Genomic DNA, 20,432 nt, shown 5'->3' with positions numbered 1-20,432 from the left:
CTAGACGCAGAACAAATTGAGCTTTCTCAAACCTCAAAGAATGCTGTGAGAGTCAGGTACACTCCAGCCACCATCCGAAATATAGAGTTATGGTGTTTTACTAATCTACAACTGGAGACCATCCCCGATTGTAAAGTATGGGAAGTGAATTTTCAGAGTGTGCCAGGGAAGGTAAGAAGTTGTGAAAATCGTGAACATGATGAACATGATGAATACTTGCATGAAATGCTCTTTTCCTCTATACTCCAGATAGGTTCTAAAGCGGCATCCTCTCACACATCGACAGCTCAGAGTGCTCAGATACCTAAAATGGCCAAAACAAACTCTGCCCTTAGTTTAATGATTGAATATGCACGTGAACGTAATCTGAGTAACTGCTGGTTATGCCAGAATATGCCAGAGTCAATACACACTCCAATGTTAGTTCCAATCCCCTTTTCTAAGACAGATTATGAAGTGTTTAACTGGAATGACTTCGCCTCTAGGTTGCTAGATGAAGCAGATGACTGTTACACCCCTACGTATCCAATAGGATCTCAAGATTCTAATAGATATTCACGGTTTAATGACATTGCACAGTATACTGCAAAAACAATCAATGATCAGTACCTACCCCCAGGAATTAATTATACAACTCTTTTGCGTATCATTTACGTACAGATGTATGTGAAATTAGGATTTGACTATAAAGTCCAAATAACGTTGGCCCAAACAAACTGTTCTAATCCACCAGGAGACCAAATATGTGTACAACAACCTTACGCTGCTACTGTAATGGCCGAAGCATTAGTGTACATACAACCGTGGTTAGGTACACAGACAATAGGATCAGTTAAAGGGGACATATTATGCAAAATGCACTTTTTGAAGGTTTTCCAGTGAAAATATGTGTCCCCGGCCTGCCTTCAGACTCCCCTGACATGAGAACAATCCTCTCTCTCCCTCTCTTGCTTGCTCCACCTTTCAGTGAATGTAGGCCAAAACGCTCCGTTTAGATTTGTGCCTGGCTATGACGTCATAGCCGGGCAAGCACCTCCTCTGAGCCAGTGACACTCCCTGTGCTGCGTGTCTGTGCCGCCCACTGAAAACCTACGAGTCCGCCTCCCGCTCGCCATCGTTTTCTCCGGGAACGCTACACAGGCAAACTGAGATGTTGAAGGCACAAGGAAAGCACAAGTCCTCTGTTGTTGGCTGCAGGAACGAGCACAAATGTCTGCATTTACTCCCGTCATATGACCCACAGAAGACCCAGTGGATTAATTTATTAATTTTATTTTTAAGTAAAATGTCCTCACAACACCGGTTAAGTGTTGCGTGTGTGTGCGGGTGCTAACCATTTTACTTCGGACTGCTTCTTCATCGACGGTCGGTACAAAGCAGGATTCACTTCAAAACTGAAGCTCAAGGATGGATCAGTACCGACTGTGACATAACTGCAGACATGGCAGCGGTAAGTTTTATCATCTTTATGCTGCTTTACTGTGTATTTAGCCGCTCATCCTGCCGTTAGCATCGCGGCTAATATGTGTAGCATCTACTGTGTGCTCACACGCTGGAGTATAATATTGAGGGAGAGTCATGATAATCTGTGTGAACGTTAAGCCTCATATGAAGCCAGTTAACTAAACAGAATAGTAAATTGGATGCTGGTGACTGTTTTTCATGTCAGTTTTTGTGTGACTTCATGCTGCTGGGTTTGTGTTATCGGCTCTGTTGTTATGGACGCTTCCTCTCTCCTCTGCCTGCTGTGTAACTTAGATTAGCATCAAGCTGTCTCATACCTGAAATGTGTAGCGACCTGCTGCAAAATCAAGCCGAGAAACTTGAATTCAGACTAAATCAGGCGTTGTGATTAGCGCAGGTATGCAGTTGTGTTTATCTGTGCTTAGAATGTAAGAATCAAAATAATCAGAAAATAAGTTTAATTTCTCCGGTTCAACAGCTTCCTCACCAACACCACCCCCTCCTCTATTCAGTGCTTACGGTGCTTCAACACTGATGCGCTAAAGGACGACAGTACAGTAACAGTAGTCCTGCATTACATTACAAACAACACAGTGGGGGTGCAGGACATGCAGGAGGAGAGGGACACGTCCATAATGACGACTGTTTTGCTTTGATATCAATACAATTCATAAAATCATGTGACTACCGTAATTTCTGGACTATAGAGTGCACCTGATTATAAGCCTCATCCAGTACATTTTTAAAGGAAAAACCATTTTGTACATACATAAGCCGCACCTGTCTATAAGCCGCATGTGCCCACATTGAAACATGAGATATTTACAAAGAAAGACGGTACACAGAAAGAGTTTTCAAAGTTTTAATAATATACCTTAGCTTTTCTTTCCAAACAGTGCCTGTGACGCGGCAGTAACACAGCAGCAATACGGTAGTAACACAGCACTAAAAGGGCTGGTTAAAAAAACATACCGGTAAAAGTCACTGAGACGCGGCAGTAACATAGCAGCAACACGGTAGCACAGCGAAGTTACATTAAACTTGCGTCTTCCTCGACACATATATTCCACCTGTCTCACTCTTACCTTTTCTGCTCGAGCGCCCCTGGCGGCCGTTAGAAAAAATGCATAAATTAGCCGCATCATTACATAAGCCGCAGGGTTGAAAGCGTGTGACAAAAGTCGCGGCTTATAGTCCGGAAATTACTGTACTCACTTTTTACTCACAAAAACGGCATAGTAACAATGACCAAGTCACACTCATCAGCTGTTATTATAAATATATTAGGCAATAGCAGTGTATGATTGCATATATTGTCTCAGTGGCATTTGAAAGACTCTTGGTGTTTCCATTTCTTGGAATGCTGTGCAGGTAAATGAAAGTGTGGTTACATTTAATTTGTAAAAAAATACTTACTGTTGTTCATTATTTACATCTTTGATTTTCTCTGTACTGCTGTACTTTCAGACTCTGCCTGGCTGTCATGTATTACAGTGAACCTGCTGACAAACCACACATCACATCTGGTGGAGACCAACTCTTCAAAGTGCACTTCCCAAAGACCATGAGAGGAGCCTGCAGAACAAAACCAGTGAAGACTGAGCCCATGTTTTGTAAGTGTTACATTCTTTTATTTGTAACTAAAATTAAGTCATGTACATGTTGTATTTACTGTATCACTGTAACAGTTGTTGCAAAGGTTTCAACAAAAAATAGAAATAAAATAGAAAATTAATAACTTATATAAATACACACATAAACATAATGCACTGACTTTTTTGAAGTTTAAACAAAATCTTTCTGCAATATTGCACAGGATATGTGGCCGACTTAATGGACCCCATCTTTGAGAAAGTGTTTCCGGACCCGGTGCCAGACAGGAATGAAGATCCAGAGGACCTGAGTCCACAGTATGAGGAGCCAGACAAAGAGAAGGTCATCGCCAGCTGTGTGTCCTGGTTCAACTAAGAGGAGGTCTGAATCCAACATAGAGGCCCTGGGCGTCAGGAAACGTGGTGCCAATCCTAAGAACCAGACAGGCTTTGACAAGGAGTGACGAGGAAACCTATAGGCTGATACCTGTAACGAATGAAACATATGGAAAAGATGTCCAGTTAACAGTTTAGCCTCAAAAACATCAATCTTTGATGTGTCAAAGTTTTTTTTTTCAAATGGATTCAGTGAATCTTTCAGTTTACTGTCATGGATGATAGGTACATCATTTGACATGTTATACGATGTGATATATGCGATTCAATAAATGCCTCACAGTATGTGTAAAACTTATGTTTAATGTTTAATATGAACAGTATCTGTTTATTTTGGGGTGTGCTTCTCCATTTATGGTGTTTAGTGAACACTAATGTTATGCCAACTTAAGTAATGTAAAGCAAACTGTAAAAAATCTGACATATTTATCTTCATAAATACAACTAACAATATTGTGAAAATCTTTTCTGTCAGTGTCATGAAATAAACCCTGACAGGATGATGCAGGACCCTGACACAAAACAGAGGGTCTTACTTCATTCTGAAGAGGTTTATTTTACAATACTGACCTGCTCACTGTACATTATCCTGCTCAATATACAATGACTTATCACAATCAGATATACTTTATTGATCCCAGGAGGGAAATTGGTAGTGTTACAGTTAAACTCATTCAAGGAAGACTGGAATATAAGTATATACATATATTTCTACAAATATAAGCATATAGAATATAGAAATTAAGATAAAAATATTCTGTAGAGATAAAGCTTTTAAGAAATAAAAATAAAATATTAGTTAACATGTGCATTGTGAATTAAACTATATACAACAGTAGAAAAAAAAAACTAAGACGTGTAAGAATATGTAAACATATGCGTTTGTATGTAAGTGATGTGCAACAATATATACAGCAGTGGTACACATACTAGTGTAAAACAGTATGCTGAAGATAGGGACAAGTGTTATAGGATACATGTATTATAATAAGAGCATTGGTTGATTTAAATGCTCATATAAATAAATTCATCCAGAGTCTCTTCTAAGATTTGTTGTGAGCATATCCACAAAATTTAGAAAAATGTAAATATTTCAACAAAATATTAGGCCTATGAAATTCAAACCTGAAAGACATTAGACAAGCTGTGATGGATGAGCAGGAAGCTTTGGCAAATTTCAAATACATAATATAGAAACAGGTAAATTGTTGCACATTATGTGGAGACGGAGCACAGTGTAGTTTACAAACCACTGCACACAGCCTTGACGTCTGAAAACTGATGATAAAATGATAATAAATTCTAAAACAAGTTCAGTATTATGATTAAAAGAATGTGGCTACATAAAGGACTATTTTGATAGTCATCTCTGCAGAGAATATTGGAAAACAAAGATAATTATTGTCAGCAATCATCAAAATATGTTAGTAATTGGGACACCTGTAACACTTGTAGAGGTCCTTTGAGTATTAACGTGTCTCACCGGAGACATGACGGTTAACTATATTCACAAATTATAATGTCACTTATTCGCCAAAATTACAGTTAGCATTAGCTACCGAGCTAGTTACATTTTAACGTTGTACCAACACACACATCGACTAACTGTAAAGTATCAAGACACACAAAGTTGTAGACTTACCATTCAGACACGTCCGGCAACATCCGCAGTGTTTGAATTTCTGCAGGAGCCTCCTCTGGATCAAAATTAGATGTTTAAAATCTACCATGTCTGACAGCAGCCATGTCCGTCATGGTGTTCAGCGTAAACATAGCACAATAATACCTGACTGCAGCCTGGGCTGCCCCCGAAGCCGCAGCAAACCACGCCCCCTACATACCACGCCCCTTACACACCACGCCCCTTACACTTCACGCCACCCGCAAACCACGCCTGCTGTTGGTACGGTGGCGCGCAGGCAAGCAATAAACCAGGAAGAAGACGAAGACGACGAAGAAGACGAAGACGACGACGAAGAAGAAGAAGAAGAAGAAGAAGAAAGAAGAAGAAGAAGAAGAAAGAAGAAGAAGAAGAAGAAGGCGGCAGTACGGGCGATTAGGAAGACGAAGAAGGCACAATTCATCAGTAAATGTAGGCAAGACGCGATATCAATGCCGGTTCAGGTGAGACACATTCATATTATTTCTAAATTAACACTTAATGTCATTAAATTAACACTTAATGTCATTTTAACCGTACATTCGCCAACCGACTGCAGTTGCCAGTAGCACGTAGGTCGTTTACATTTTGGGAAGATATTGACGTTTAATTTAACGTTAACATTTTAGACATCTTTTGCTTGGCAGAAAGAGCATTAATTACTTTTTTTCAAATAAAAATCTATTTCTTCAAACTCAATACACTGAAAATGTCCGCGAGTAAACCCATTTTGTGTCGTATTATACATGTGTTAGGCTATATGAAAATCAGAGTAATGAGTGAGCAAGGGATGATAACAGAACAGTGGGGGAACACGGCACGTAGACTCAGAATATTTTTATTTTCATTTAACTCAACATATCAAACTTTTTTTTTCTTTAGCAAAAATATATTCAAAGAATAGTTTTGGTGATATGTATGTTGATGAAATTTGATTGAAGTGTGGTTTACAGTTCCTTTTTATTTCTTTTCAAAATAAAATTTATAAAGTAAGGAAGTAGGCCTATGAGTTTTTTTAATAGTATTTTATTCTCCTATAGACCAACATCACAACATTTCGGGAGGGCACATGCCCGGAGCTCATTAAATTGGGAGTGGACACTTTTCAGTGCCCAATGTGCCACAAGGTAGGGCCATACCATGCCCTAATTCCCCATTTACAAGGCCACCAGAAGTCCGTTGTTAAATATGGAGATAAGTTCAACCACACATATTGATAAAATGTTAATACCAATGCCATTATCGATTCCCCTTATTGATCTGATTCTTTGTCAATTATGTTATCGATTTATGGTCAGTAGGCTATTCTATGTGGGGAAACATAACTGTTCTATTATTGTCACTGTTAATCTTTTGGCTTGCTATATACAGTCTGAAGGCTGCACTGCCCTGCACTTGAGTTCTGCCTTTGTTGATCAGCATCAGATGATATTGGTTCCAAATTCAATTTGTTGTTGATTTCAATTGGAAGTGGTTCTCAATTTCCCATCCCATCCCTAATTGTGACACTGTATGATAAGTAGAGATTACTATGCAGCATGATAATACTTTTAATTGGTATCATATGTCCCCAAGCTCATCAAGTACTCTCATCACTGCCCAGGCATCTGATGATGGACAAAAAAGGCAGAACTCACCTGTGGGGCAGGGCAGCCTCCAGACTGTATATAGCAAGCCAAAAGATCAACAGTAACAATAAAAGAACAGTTAAGTTCTTGGACAATGTGTAGACCTACTTTTCTATAAATCTTATAGAAATTATTTTTTATATATTACATATTTACAAAATATTTTCTTAAAATGCACCTGTAATATCTTCCATATTTTTTTCTGCCTTTCAGGATATAATGTTTACAAATGTCACCTTCATTGTGTGGCCAGCAGCCATTACCATTGCAGCTACTGTCCGAAGGTTATTGTAAGAAAGGAGCTGTTCTTCAATCACTTCAAAACTTGCCTAACAGCAGGTACACCAGTGGCAGTGACTGCAGCTCCACCACTAACGGCCGTGGCAACGATGGGTCCACCACTGACACCAGTAGCACCGGCGGGTTCACCACTGACGTTGGAGGGTCCATCACTGACACCAGCGGGTTCACCACTGATGCCAGCATCGCCAGTGGGTCCATCACAGACACCGGCGGGTTCACCACTGATGCCAGCAGCGCCAGTGGGTCCATCACCGACACCGGCGGGTTCACCACTGATGCCAGCAGCGCCAGTGGGTCCATCACCGACATCGGCGGGTTCACCACTGATGCCAGCAGCGCCAGTGGGTCCATCACAGACACCGGCGGGTTCACCATTGATGCCAGCAGCGCCAGTGGGTCCATCACCGACACCGGCGGGTTCACCACTGATGCCAGCAGCGCCAGTGGGTCCATCACCGACATCGGCGGGTTCACCACTGACACTGGCGGCGACGGCAAGTCCACTGCTGGATACAGCAGCGACAAAGGCTTCGAAAACTTGCCCAAAGAAGATGACAGCCCGCAAAATTTTGATATCAAAACGCAGAAAAACCACATGTTGTTTTTGCAACTTGATATTATTAAAGAAAAACCTCAAAGCTCATATTCAGAGAAGACACGCATCAAAAACACGAGACATCACAGCCAATCGCTATCTACAGTCTGTGTGTATTGATAGAAAAAGGGGCATTTTTGCAGTTTTAATGATATTCAATGGTCCAGCCCAGTACATTCATGTCCAAAAGTGTACCTGGGGTGAGCAGCCACAGATTACCTGTCAGTTGGACACATGCAACAGGCTATATGAATATGCACGCAGAAGTGGGCAAGTAGGTTTTGACTGCCAACATATTCAGTCAGTGGTGTATGGTCCTGTAGCCACTAATTTACCTGTTGCCCTTGATGAAGAGATTTTAACAGATATGGTAATCAACAAATGGTTCAGCAAGGACACAGAGAGAGATGGTTTAAGAAGGAAGCTGGCTGCTGATGCAGATGGTGCACCACTGAGCTTTGAAGTAAATCTCAGGAAAGAACAAAGACAGTACTTTTTTTCTGTTTTTGAGCCACACATCTCCTCATACTGTAGATTTGGAAGGCTCATGGTCCACTACAATGGTATCAAAAATACTTGGCATTGCCCTTGCACAAAGGCTCGAAAATCCTGCCCACACAAAGCCATAGCTAAGTGGCACCTGCACCAGCTAAAACCTGAGATTTTCACAAATCCGGAAAGCTGTCATGAAGACCCCCCTGAGACATTTTCAGTTGAGACACATCCTGCAGTTGACACACAAACAGAGAACATTTCCCTGTATCCCCCAGAGGGGGAAGCACTGGTGGAAATGGTGGAGTACCTTATTTCACACAAGGCCCTGCTAGCAAATCTCTCAAGAGACTTGACATTGGTAAAGTCGTCATCGGATATCCCTAGGAACTTGGTCCCACGCGAGAACTATTGCCACAAGTGTCCAGGCGAAGTTCCTCTTTCAGAACCGATTGTCATATCGAACAAAGCCAAGATTGTTACAATCAATGAAGTTGTGGAGGGTAGGTTGTAGTCCATGATAGCAATTGTAATTGCTGTTTTTAATTTTCATGCATGATAAATATAGTCAGTCATTCTGTAATTCTTGAAACATTGACAAGACTTTGAACATCCCTTTTCTTTTCTTTTTTAAGGTGTAACAACATATTGCAAAGAATGTGCTGCATGCGGCACATTTTACCGCTACCAGGAGTGGGCAGAGGGCCTACATAACTTCAATGATCGTGTCATTTTGACGCATCATTTCTGTCTCTTTCTGAGGAACTCTATACAGGTAAATAAAATGTATAAAAATATATTTTTTGTGTTAACCTTTGTTCCTTTCCAGTAGATACAAACATGGTGTATAATAATCTCAAGATGATAAAGAAAAATTGTCATAGCAAAGGGTCTGATTACTCTGTTTCTCCTTTTTTAATTAATTTGCATTTAGGAGTATGGAGTGTAGATTGATGAAGCTGAAATTGAATTTAAACAATTTTAGCAGAAGGCTGCAACATAACACAATGTGAAAAAACTGAATGGGTCTGAATATTTTCTGAACCCACTTTATCAATGTGACAACTTTATATTCACATCCATTTCTAGAGCCATACAGCTGTGGCAAGAATGGTGGAGGCTTTGCAGAAAACAAACAATCAAAAGTATCCAGATCCTGATTTGATTCTTCATGGCTACCTTCATTTTGAAGCCCTGTCATCCCACAAATATGAATTCTTGTGTGTAAACTGTGGAGATCACCCCCCTGTTGTGATTATGGATCTGCACAAAAAGGGAGTATTCAGTATGCAAAGTGGGTACTTTTTTCTTTTCATGTTTTTTTTTTATCAGAAATGCTACAGTGTCTTACAATTGCCACTGATTGTTTGTCTTTTGATTGTCAGTGTGTGATCTCCAAGAACCACCACCTGAATTTGATGGCCAGGTGGATGTTGATGACTTCTGGCTCTCTGTTAGCCAAGAAATTCTTTGTCGGGGCTTTGTGAAGAGTAGGTGAAGATTTTCAACTTTGAATTACTGAAAGGGAATGGTTGAGGTCAGGTTTCAGTGGGAGAAAGGATTCCACAAGTGATCCAACAGTCTCATATGTTGAAAAGTCATCATTTAAAGGGTCCTCTGTGCCAGATGTATCCAACTGCATACATTGATATTTCTTACGAGGAGTCCATGTGTTTTTTGTCTGGTTGTTCCTTCTCTAGGTAATGCTGCTAATCCATGTGTGATATCACCGTCCTATCACAAATGGGCACCTTGGATTGGACCACACACCAGGGCAAGCAACTTGTTATCAAACACAGAATACCAGAAGGGTCGAGGCAGCAAGCGGGCAAACCCTGCAGACCAGGCCGAGATGGATATATGCCAGGACAGATTGATCAACGAAATAATGAACTTGAAGGTGACATTAGCGGTGATGCTTTGGATTACAGCCTGCAACGTACAGAGTAATTACTGACCTACTGAGCAATAATATGGAACTTTGAGAGTTATTAGGAATAATTAATGCTGTAACGACCAGGTATGTATTTTATAACTACGGGGTATGCAGGCTGTAATCCAAAGCGTTACCAGATTAGTTTCTAGATTTTATTCTTAAATGTTCACATTTATTAGGTGCATATTTGTGCATAACAAAAAACGTGTGAGTATAAGCAATACTTTGAATGTAATTTATGCTAGCATCTTTGCATTAAAGCTTATGTGGCTGTTAAAATATTTGCCTATGTTTTCACAGATTGACGCGGTGCGAAACCTGGTCAAAGAGTGTGGCCTTGAGTCAACGGGTTCCAAAATGGATCTTGTCATCAGGTTGAAAGACCAGATGAAAACCCGCAGTGCTTTTGACAAGGTCTTTCAAAAAGTATGGGGTGCATCTGGTAAGTTTATCAAAAATACAAATCTGAGATTTTTGCTGACAATTACATGTATATTTAATAAAACACATCTTTAACACTATCAAAGTGAAGCATGATTTAAACCAAACACTTCTAAATATTTTTTCCATCTCATGTTTTTTTTTTCTTTCTTTGTTTCTTGTCAAGGTGGCTGGGCAGTGATAATGTGCCCCTGTGGGATCATTAATTCTATCAAGTTCAATGTGAGGGCTGAAAGTCCACGGGACTACTGTGACATGTTGCTGTCATTTAAGCACTTCCCTAATGTAGTCATATATGATTTTGCAAGAGGTTTGGCCACGCACACCAACCTGCGTGAACCAGTGAAAATCCCCTTTAGGCCAAATGAAGGCAGACTCACTGATGACACGCCAGAAAACCTTCAAGCTGCACAGAAAGGTGATCTGAAAGTAAACTTGCCATGGCTGAAAGTTAAAAAGGAGCATGCAGACAGCAGCGCACACCCCTCTACAGGTTCAGCTGAACACTATGCTCTGTACGACACTTTCCACGAGGCCAACACCAAAGACGCAAAAGACTGCTTGAGGAAAATTGCTCTGGTACCCGAACTGCATGGCTGGGTGAATTCTCAGGTAGCAGAGCAGTTGTTCTCCAAAATGAGAAAGAATAACTACTTCCTAAATATGATGTCTCCAGGGAGCCATATTTTTCTCATGCGCTCTATCATTCATCATCACAACACCATGTTGAATGAGAAGACCTTGGCTGACATTCATAAGATCTCATCAGCAGACATCACACTGGATTCATCTGGAAAGGCCATAATGGGTGTGTAATTATCAGAAAAAAGGTAATAATGGTAATGATGTATGCACTGCTTTATTTATGTTTAAATTGTTATTTTCTAGCAACTGCGCTTTTGCAGAGCGGAACCTCACTTCCAGCACATCCCAAAGGTAATTTGCCATCCCTTTTGGGAATGCCATCTATATAATTGGAAGACAAACATGTCTCATGAACAAGGCGTGATGATGTTATATCTTTTACTACAGTGCAATTGGACCCAACAAACATTGACCAGTGTTCAGAGGAATGTGAGGCCCTGACAATCATTTCATCACTGAAGCCCTGCCGAGCCTCATGGACCGTAAAGGGTCATCATCCGCTTCAGGAGCAGCTGGTAAACAGATATTTCTGCATACTGCCATCATTGTTCTTAACAACTTTTTTTGACAAATTGTTGATGTCAATGCTTTGTTTCTTTTTCCTGTTTATTTATACCTGTTACCCTAGCTCAATTATGTCCTGGATGTTACGAAACCTGGAAATGAGCTCATCATCAAAGATGGACCAACTTGCCTTTGCAGAAGTGACATCTTGACCCTTGGACTTCAGAGAGAAATGGAATCAGTGGTACTTAACAACTGTACATTTTACTGATGAAAGCATCTTTTCATCAAAAATCATTAAGAATTCATTGTATGATGCTGTTTGTAAACTACATCAACAGGTAGTGAATGGGTGCCTCAGGCTGGTCCGGGAGATGGCAAATATGCAGGTTGGTTTAAAAAAAATAAATATATGTAAGACATTTAATACTGACCAAGATTAAGTGAGTAGATGAAAAGGGAATTTCTAGGCTTGCGTGCATTACATAGATGTATTGATGAGTGACACTGAGCCATATGCTTTACCATTTTCTAGCACTTAAATCTTGGTTTGCTTTCTATCTACAGGGAAGGGATGTTTTTGTCGCTGACCTGCACATCAGCCCAACATGGCTCCCTCCCACAAACGTTGATCCCCTGCTCCATTTCCCAGTAATTAAACAATATAAGTTGTAATTTTGTGAAAAGTCTTTGCTGGTCCTAAAATACTATGCGTCAAGGCAAATTTAATGCAAGGATAATTCAAACACTAAGCTAAATAAAATGTCTAACAAATCACTGCTCAATATCATGTACTCCCTCATCATGCATAACTGATTCAAGTGTCAATAAAATAATAAAATCAGTCAATAAAATCAGCACTTTTTTTTAACAGAAAGATGCTGACCAGAGAGATGCCCTAAGCATCCCCCTGTGGATTCCAGGGCATTTTCTTCTGTGTGTAAGGACATTATACCATTTCAGATACTGTATACAGAACATAATTTTGTGAGCGGCATACAATATCAACAGACCATGTGAAGACAAGTCATTTTTGAGTTTGCTGTGGCTTTTTGCTTATTGTGCAAACTGTATATTTTCTATAGGCAATGAGGCCACTCCAGAAAGAAATCTTTTTTCTGGATTCCCTGTACTTCAGAAAAGCTGATGGTTTCTCTAGTCAGGCCTACAGGAAGCTGTTGAGGTTGTCAGTGTTGTGTGTTCTGGCGGTCACGTTACCCTGACCTGCCAATGTTTTGAAAACGTTCCAAACATAAGTTCATTGTGAGCACTGAAAGATTGTTATAGAGTCAGAGAAGATTTGTTTCTAGAGAGCTGAAATGGACTCAAATAGACAATTTGTCAGTGAAATCAAAAGTAAAGGGGGGGCAGAAAGAAATCCTCCTTGTTGAACTTGAAATGTACCTATTTGCATGGTCCAGTTCTTGGACATGTTCCCTGTTCTGTGGATTACAGATTTTGATACTGTTCATATTTTATCAGTTTGCGTTTTTTCTCCCCAACAGAATCATAGCAGTGTATACTTTTTATGTTTTACATTGCTGTGTTTTTTGTTACTCAGAGGTGTTGCACAGCAGATTGTTGCGGGAGCCTGGACAGAGAAGGCTGCTCTGGATTTGGAGGTATTGCCTGCAATATCACTATCAAATAGATTTGTAATTATCTACTATTCGTTAACTGTAACTGTCTGTTACACAGGATGTTCCGAAGCAGACACATGGCAATGACTGTGGTGTCTTCATGATAATGGTGAGTGAGCGTAATGCCATATAAAGTATTAGTTAGCTGTCAGATATTCCTTGTGTCTTACATGTATTGATTTATATAATTTATCATCACTACAGTATGCCTGGTACTTTGCCATGGATGCTTGCTTTGACTTCAGTGTTGTAAGTATCCTATAAAGTTGAAAAAAATGATATTACTACATTTTTTAAACTATAACAAAATCAACTGTGGTAGTAACTGTAACTGTGGTCTTTATTAGGATGACATGTGTCTCCTGAGAAGATGGTGGTGCATTGTTCTATTAGAAAACCTTGGGCTGGAAGGGTATGCTGCAGGGCTTCCTGAAAGACAATTCGATTTTTAATGAAATTATTAAGAACACTTTATGCTAACACTTGTCTCTTTATTCTGGGTCATGAAAATGTATGTTAATTACAGGTACGGAAGGAAGTTTGCCCATTTTACAGAAGAAGGAAAGGCAACCCTTCGTGACAATGTACCACCGGTATTCAGGATCACACGCAAAAGAAAACCAAGCAGCACCATGGTCAGTGAAGACCTTACACAGTATCCATCACTCCTGCCTGTTTGAAAATAAGTCACCACTCAAACAGCTATTAAATGAACATTTATAGCACACGATGCAATATGTTCTTGATGGTACTGTGTTATACAGTTGCATTCAAAATTATTGCACCCCCATTGCAGAATTGGTGTATTAGCAAAATTAACAAACTGTCATTTTTGCAATACATGTATTTGTATGTCACTCAGGCATATTTCTGACATGCACTTAAACTTCACCGTTGAAAAATCTGCAGCCAGTACAGTTATTTGAAGTGATATCTGAAGCACACCTGATATAACTAATGAAGCTATTGATAAATTGTATCAGGTGTACAACACCAGTTATGCTAAGGTGTACTCTTATGGGGGATTCCATTGTGAGGACTGAGTTATTTTGAGACAGCAGTTGTCCTAAAAACCACATTTATAATTTGTTGTCTTGAGCTTTACCAATGTTTTTTGGTTGATTTGTTCATTGTAAAAAGAAGAAAGTCTGTACATTTTGTCAATAAACCAAATTTGCAATGGGGGCGCAATAGTTTTAAGTGCAAACGTCAGTCCTCTCTGGATCCCCATAAAACAAACTGACACAATTATGGTTTGCTTTCTGCAGAATCCACAGCACATTGACCCTGCCTTTGATCACATGTACAGTAAGAGGCCTTACAGCTTTCCACCCAGAGAGCAGGTTAAGGTGAGTGAAGATTATTGCATGAGAATAACATATCCACTGTTTACAGCTGTGCACTAAGTCATGTCTTTGTGTGTCTTGATTAAGGACAATAAATGATAGCAGTGACCAACAGGATGTGGTCACCACAACCAGAGATGTTGGGATCCTGAGTGAAGACATGTCTTTCGACAGGCTAATGGTAAGGACATGCAAAGGATCAAGAAACAGAATAATTATGTTTGCGGTGGCGGCACCCTTTGTAGTTGTGGGCAGTGACACCTCTCGGTGTGGACGGCTCCCATAGAATGGTGTTTCCTCACCTGGTCCCTCAGTGCTCAGCCATATTTTATTTTTGGGGTGGGGTGGATGCATGTGTGTAGTGTGCTATGTGTGTATATACTGTACGTATGAGGGTGTGGAGGGTGGGGATGTATGTTTTTAATATGTAAAGCACTTTCTGTTTAATCAAATTTTAGGAAAGGGCTCAGCAAGCTGAACAAGAATGAAGAGTCACCAGTGAGCTTCTTTTAACGTTCATCACTCAGGATAAAGGCCTGCTACAACATCTTGAAGTGAGTTTGAAAATAAATTTTACTCACATACTCTAGATAATTTTGGTCAAAACATGATAAATGAATGATTTAAGTGAACCATTTTCTGTTAGCGTAGTGTTTGTATATTTATTTTGAGCAACCTCCCAAAAATATATATTTATATTTACAGGCAGTCATTGCAGGAAAAGTTGCATCCTCCTGGGCATCATCAAAGGACAGAGTCAGAATTTTCTTTGAGGAGGATGAGCAGCTGGACAGAGTGCTGGGCTTCTTGACAAGCCTGGTTGAAGCACAGGCAACCACATGTCACGATCAAGTGGCATTTGTTATGGATGTGCTTCTGCCAGAGGTAATTTTTTTTTTTAAATTTATCATGTTAACATATTTTGTATTATTACTATTGTCAGTTTTAACTTATGGTTAATATCTTGTTAACTGCTACATGACAGACTACTTTAATGTCTAAATGAAAGATGTCCTTTTGTTCACCTCCTGACACAGGCAACAGTCCACGCCCTTGCAGCTGTCCATGCAGTTTCCCTCCACAGAGCCACAGAAATCTATAAATGTGGACTGCAGTATGACTTGAAGTATGCTACAAACATAAGGAGTGTGCTAATACCTATATGTATTGTTTGTACATTGTTTATGACAACCTCTCAGTGTGAATTTCCTGTTACTAATTGCTATTTTATTCCATTTTGTCTCATCAGTGAGAAACAGCTGTTGGCTTATTACTTGGCAAAAAACATGAGCAAGGAGGCACAAAAAAAAATAAAAAACTACGCTGAAAAACTACAAAGAGCTCTGGAGTCTGAGGACTTTTTGAAGAGGCTGTAGCTGGCCGGACATTAAATGCACCTGTGTAACCCTGTGTGGTACTTTATTGGTAATAAAACAATAAAATCTGTTGCTGGCTGTTTCATTTGTCTGATTTTTTTTTCTAAAATAAAACTTTTAAACTTACCCATAAGAAATCATCACCTTTGAGTGATATTTATGGCATGTGATGTAGTAGGCCAAGCTGTGACACTGTGGCTCTTAGAAAAACAGCTGGTGTAAACAACAATTTTAACTGAAATAACTGCTGCTAATTATTATTATCATTATTATTATTATTATTATTATTGTAAATATTAATTTTAGTTCAAAATAACCTTGGTACATTAGTCAAAAAAAGAAAAGATGCATGCACCAGATTTAGCAGAAAGCTAATTTTCATTTGCAGTCCTATTTAATTACATTACTTTCTGTTTTGTTTTTTTTTTTGGTTGTTGTTGTTTTTTTTTAATCAATTTATTGTTTCAAGCGCATTGTTTGCATTGGAAGGCATTTAATGTTGTAAATCAACCGTTAAAGTTGTTAAAATTGCTCCCGTTACTGCATTATTGCTTTATTTCCCTTCTGTTTACTTTCGACATGCTGTGGAACTCCACAGCCACCGTAGCATCATGTGGGCGTAGTTTGTAGGGGCGTGGTTTGTAGGAGGCGTGGTTTGTAGCGGCTGTGGCTTGGCTCTGGGCTGCAGTCAGACCCTTCTCACATAGCAGGCAGGACCGGCTGATTCAAGCCACGCCCACCACCAGAGAGGGGCGCGACTAGTCACAGCTCATTTGCATTTAAAGCTACAGGCACAGAAACAGCTCGTTTTGAGAGAGGCTGAAATAGAGGGGTATAAAGGCTGATCTGCACGCTGATCTGCATGATCCGAGTGGTGTTTTATGAAACAAACTTCGAAAGCATGTTTTGAGGACCTCTGAGACCTATAAAAACTTATCAGAAAGGGGCATAATATGAGACCTTTAAAGTAAAAGTGCATAACTGTTCTGAGCCCCTCCATCCTCAGCCTACTCCTCTTCGTGATTGCTCCACATATATTCCCCCGGTGTTAACCCATGATTTACAGAATGTGTCCCTTTGCATGCAAGGCGTAGGAACAAATCAGCATGAAAGTTTAGGACACAGCAGCTGTCTGAAATCCGTGCAGATCGGTCTAATGAAGTCTCCGTTGCCTGAGAGAGTGTACTTGGTCTGTGGGAATAATGCTTATAGCTGTGTGCCCTACGATGACGCTTCTGGAACATGTTATCTGGCCTATCTAGTCCCTTTGATTAGAGAAGTAGATTCGTCTGAAATAGCCGCATTGTATCCCCCTTTACATAAACACAGGAGGGAGTTGTCTACCCTCCAACGGGTAGCAGGTATCATTCTCCCCTTCTATGGTGTCTATGTCACTCAACAAGAGCTTATATCCCTGTCCAAAGTGCTAGAAAACCACCTTAATGTCTCTAATAAAGCTATGTTAGCAGAACACAAGGAGCTGCAGGAAGTAAAGACAGTGGTATTGCAAAATCGTATGGCACTAGACTTGTTACTAGCTGCTCAGGGTGGAACCTGTAAAGTCATCGGTACTGAGTGTTGTTCTTATATTTCAGATGCAACAGCTGAGATAATGGATATGGCCCATGACACCACACAGGGCCTTAAAGAGTTACATGCCACTCACGGGTTTTGAGCTAGGGGATTTCTCAAGCACATTCGGGTCCTGGGGATCAGGTATTCTTAAGCTTCTCACCACCGTAGTAGTGTTTCTTCTTCTCCTCATCCTCATTGGTACATGCCTGGTCTCCATCATTAAGTTAATCATTCGTAAATCTACCAGAACCATTACACAGGCCCCCCAAACTGTGGTTAAGTATGATAATGATGATGTCACTGTGATGTTTTATCCTGATGTTGAACAGTGGGAATTTCCTTATTCATTTTCGGATGACAGTGGGTGCAGTGAAGATAACAGGTAAAGGTGAAACACTAATGAGCTACAGGTAACACAAGGGGGGTTGGGATGAGTGTTGTAGGTCTTGATCTAATCTATCTTATTCTTGATACTAATGTGATTATAATGCTATATGTGTGATCAAAACGTGTTTTGCAGAATCCAAATGAGTTTGCATGCTGTGTGAATCTTTACAGGACTAGTTTAACTGAATTGTATCTAGTTCGCAATATAAACAAAATAAATAAAGAAAGAAAGATATTAATAACAATCAAATGAAACAAAAGGCTATAAATAAAAATTTGTATTATGTTTTTCCATAGCAATGGTGAACCTTTGTCTCTTCACATATTATATGTGTGGTGTGTATAGGTATTTGAAATGGAAATGTCTTATGAATGAACGTGTTAGTCTCAGGAACTTTAAAACACAGGCATGAGCACTTGCTGGGAATATAATTGCATTCCAGGAATAACATCTACAAGGAAGGATTCCATACCACCATCATCGTGACCTGCTAGTAACCTCTCCATGATGGTGGCCCCCAATGTCCGTAAAGTACACGGGGGTCGAAGACTCATCAGTGCACTTACAACAGTGTGATATGATTGAAGAACAAGGTTTATTATGTGACATGTATTCATGCATAAGTGACTGTTGTTTCTTGATTGAGATTTTGTTTTGAAGGATGCTTATTGTGTTGCATGTGTGTTCATCTCATTTCTGAAGGCGTTCCCTCGGGTACTAGGCTCATTGACAAGTAAGGCAAATTTGGGTTTATCTATTGATAAAAGGGGGGATTCTGTTGTGGAATTTGCCTCACTTGCTTCACTAGCTCTTAGATTGTTCCCTGAGTCTCTCTTTATATGGGTGACAATGCAGTCGTGAAGGGTCCAGTCATAGGTCATCTAACCTGAACAGGCACACTAGTAGTTGGTCACTCTGCACAACTACAGTCCACAGCTGCACAAGTAGGAGAGTAGTGCATCCCCCAGATACTTTCTCCTGAGGTCCCAAGGTTATGGCTTATCGGGCAGACAGACTGTCTCCACATTCTCTAGCAGGGCACAATACATGAGCAAGGCCGACAGATACAGTGATTTAGAGCAAAGAGGTGCATAGCTTCTTGTTTTGCACTTATGCCCAATAGAATTTGTGTACACATAGATAGACACATCAGGCCCATACATGGTGGCGTGTCAAATTCCAGCAAATGTCAGGGGACAGTTAAATACCTTCACTCGAGAAGTAACCTTCAGAAATGGGTTGGCTGTCACAATATTCTCAGTGTACTACTAATCTGAATTCTCCTCGATCGAGCTTCATTAAATACTCCTGTGTAAGTCATCTGGGACTCCCGAACTCTTCTTCAGTGTCTGAGTGAACCATTCTTCAGAATTTCCACTACAATCATCACCAGCAGCAGCAGCAGCTCCTCCTCCTCCTCCTCCTCCTCCTCCTTCTCCACATCAACAACATCATCATCATCACCAGCAGCAGCAGCAGCTCAGGAGCCTCCTCCTCCTCCACAACGACGACAACAACAACAACAACAACAACAACAACAACAACAACAGCAGCAGCCTCCTCCTCCACAACAACAACAACAACAACAACAGCAGCAGCAGCAGCCTCCTCCTCCACAACAACAACAACAACAGCAGCAGCAGCCTACTCCTCCACAACAACAACAACAACAGCAGCAGCAGCCTACTCCTCCACAACAACAACAACAACAACAACAACAACAACAGCAGCAGCAGCAGCCTCCTCCTCCACAACAACAACAACAACAACAACAACAGCAGCAGCAGCAGCCTCCTCCTCCACAACAACAACAACAACAACAACAACAACAGCAGCAGCAGCAGCCTCCTCCTCCACAACAACAACAACAGCAGCAGCAGTAGCCTCCTCCTCCAAAACAACAACAACAACAACAACAACAGCAGCAGCAGCCTCCTCCTCCACAACAACAACAACAACAACAACAGCAGCAGCAGCCTCCTCCTCCACAACAACAACAGCAGCAGCAGCCTCCTCCTCAACAACAACAACAACAACAGCAGCAGCAGCCTCCTCCTCCACAACAACAACAACAACAACAACAACAACAACAACAACAACAACAGCAGCAGCAGCAGCCTCCTCCTCCACAACAACAACAACAACAGCAGCAGCAGCATCCTCCTCCACCACAACAACAACAGCAGCATCCTCCTCCAGAACAACAACAACAGCAGCATCCTCCACAACAGCAACAACAGCAGCAGCAACAACAACAACAGCAGCAGCAGCAGCCTCCTCCTCCACAACAACAACAACAACAACAAAAACAGCAGCAGCTCAGGAGCCTCCTCCTCCAACACAGCAAAAGCAACAGCAACAACAACAACAACAACAACAACAACAACAGCTCAGGAGCCTCCTCCTCCTACACAACAACAACAACAACAACAGCTCAGGAGCCTCCTCCTC

The 20,432-nt window shown here is 40.6% G+C and overlaps 1 protein-coding gene and 2 long non-coding RNA genes across 8 annotated transcripts; all 3 read left to right on the top strand.

Annotated features, from left to right (window-relative positions):
• The first annotated feature begins 1,132 nt into the window (after positions 1 to 1,132).
• Positions 1,133 to 3,746, top strand: LOC146304325 (uncharacterized). Its single transcript, XR_014769385.1, has 3 exons — positions 1,133 to 1,450; positions 2,932 to 3,077; positions 3,281 to 3,746. It is a non-coding gene; the product is annotated as an uncharacterized LOC146304325 (long non-coding RNA).
• A 1,738-nt stretch (positions 3,747 to 5,484) lies between these two features.
• Positions 5,485 to 16,103, top strand: LOC146304323 (uncharacterized). Of its 2 annotated transcripts, none has more exons than XR_014769383.1 (5): positions 5,485 to 5,576; positions 15,101 to 15,196; positions 15,348 to 15,527; positions 15,680 to 15,768; positions 15,892 to 16,103. It is a non-coding gene; the product is annotated as an uncharacterized LOC146304323 (long non-coding RNA). The 2 variants fall into 2 exon arrangements; XR_014769382.1 differs by lacking the exon at positions 5,485 to 5,576 and adding an exon at positions 14,699 to 14,823.
• On the top strand, positions 7,004 to 14,646 carry LOC146304324 (uncharacterized). Of its 5 annotated transcripts, XM_084714212.1 has the most exons (19): positions 7,006 to 8,633; positions 8,766 to 8,905; positions 9,220 to 9,424; positions 9,516 to 9,620; positions 9,831 to 10,030; positions 10,367 to 10,508; positions 10,674 to 11,315; positions 11,396 to 11,443; positions 11,540 to 11,667; positions 11,781 to 11,900; positions 11,998 to 12,045; positions 12,224 to 12,307; positions 12,531 to 12,596; positions 13,218 to 13,278; positions 13,355 to 13,405; positions 13,501 to 13,545; positions 13,644 to 13,708; positions 13,823 to 13,931; positions 14,565 to 14,646. In XM_084714212.1, the coding sequence occupies exons 1-15, from the start codon at positions 7,130 to 7,132 to the stop codon at positions 13,381 to 13,383; spliced, it is 3,522 nt and encodes a 1,173-aa protein (XP_084570338.1). In that variant the 5' UTR covers positions 7,006 to 7,129; the 3' UTR covers positions 13,384 to 13,405; positions 13,501 to 13,545; positions 13,644 to 13,708; positions 13,823 to 13,931; positions 14,565 to 14,646. The 5 variants fall into 5 exon arrangements, with proteins under 5 accessions (XP_084570339.1, XP_084570338.1, XP_084570340.1 ...); XM_084714213.1 differs by lacking the exon at positions 13,644 to 13,708 and having other exon boundaries at positions 7,004 to 8,633; XM_084714214.1 differs by lacking the exon at positions 12,531 to 12,596 and having other exon boundaries at positions 7,007 to 8,633.
• Positions 16,104 to 20,432: the final 4,329 nt, after the last annotated feature.

This window comes from Lutjanus erythropterus, unplaced genomic scaffold (genome assembly GCF_056507025.1).
Source record: "Lutjanus erythropterus isolate fLutEry1 unplaced genomic scaffold, fLutEry1.hap2 Scaffold_155, whole genome shotgun sequence".
Taxonomy (NCBI): domain Eukaryota; kingdom Metazoa; phylum Chordata; class Actinopteri; order Lutjaniformes; family Lutjanidae; genus Lutjanus; species Lutjanus erythropterus.
Note: the sequence above shows the minus strand (reverse complement) of the source record. Positions and strands in the feature narration are given on the sequence as shown.

Coding starts and splice junctions, on each gene's coding strand:
- LOC146304324 (XM_084714213.1), top strand. CDS start 7,130: ATGGGTCCACCACTGACACCAGTAGCACCGGCGGGTTCACCACTGACG. Junction 12,046..12,223: donor GGGAGATGGCAAATATGCAG/GTTGGTTTAAAA, acceptor TTCTATCTACAG/GGAAGGGATGTTTTTGTCGC. Junction 12,308..12,530: donor ATCCCCTGCTCCATTTCCCA/GTAATTAAACAA, acceptor TTTTTTTAACAG/AAAGATGCTGACCAGAGAGA.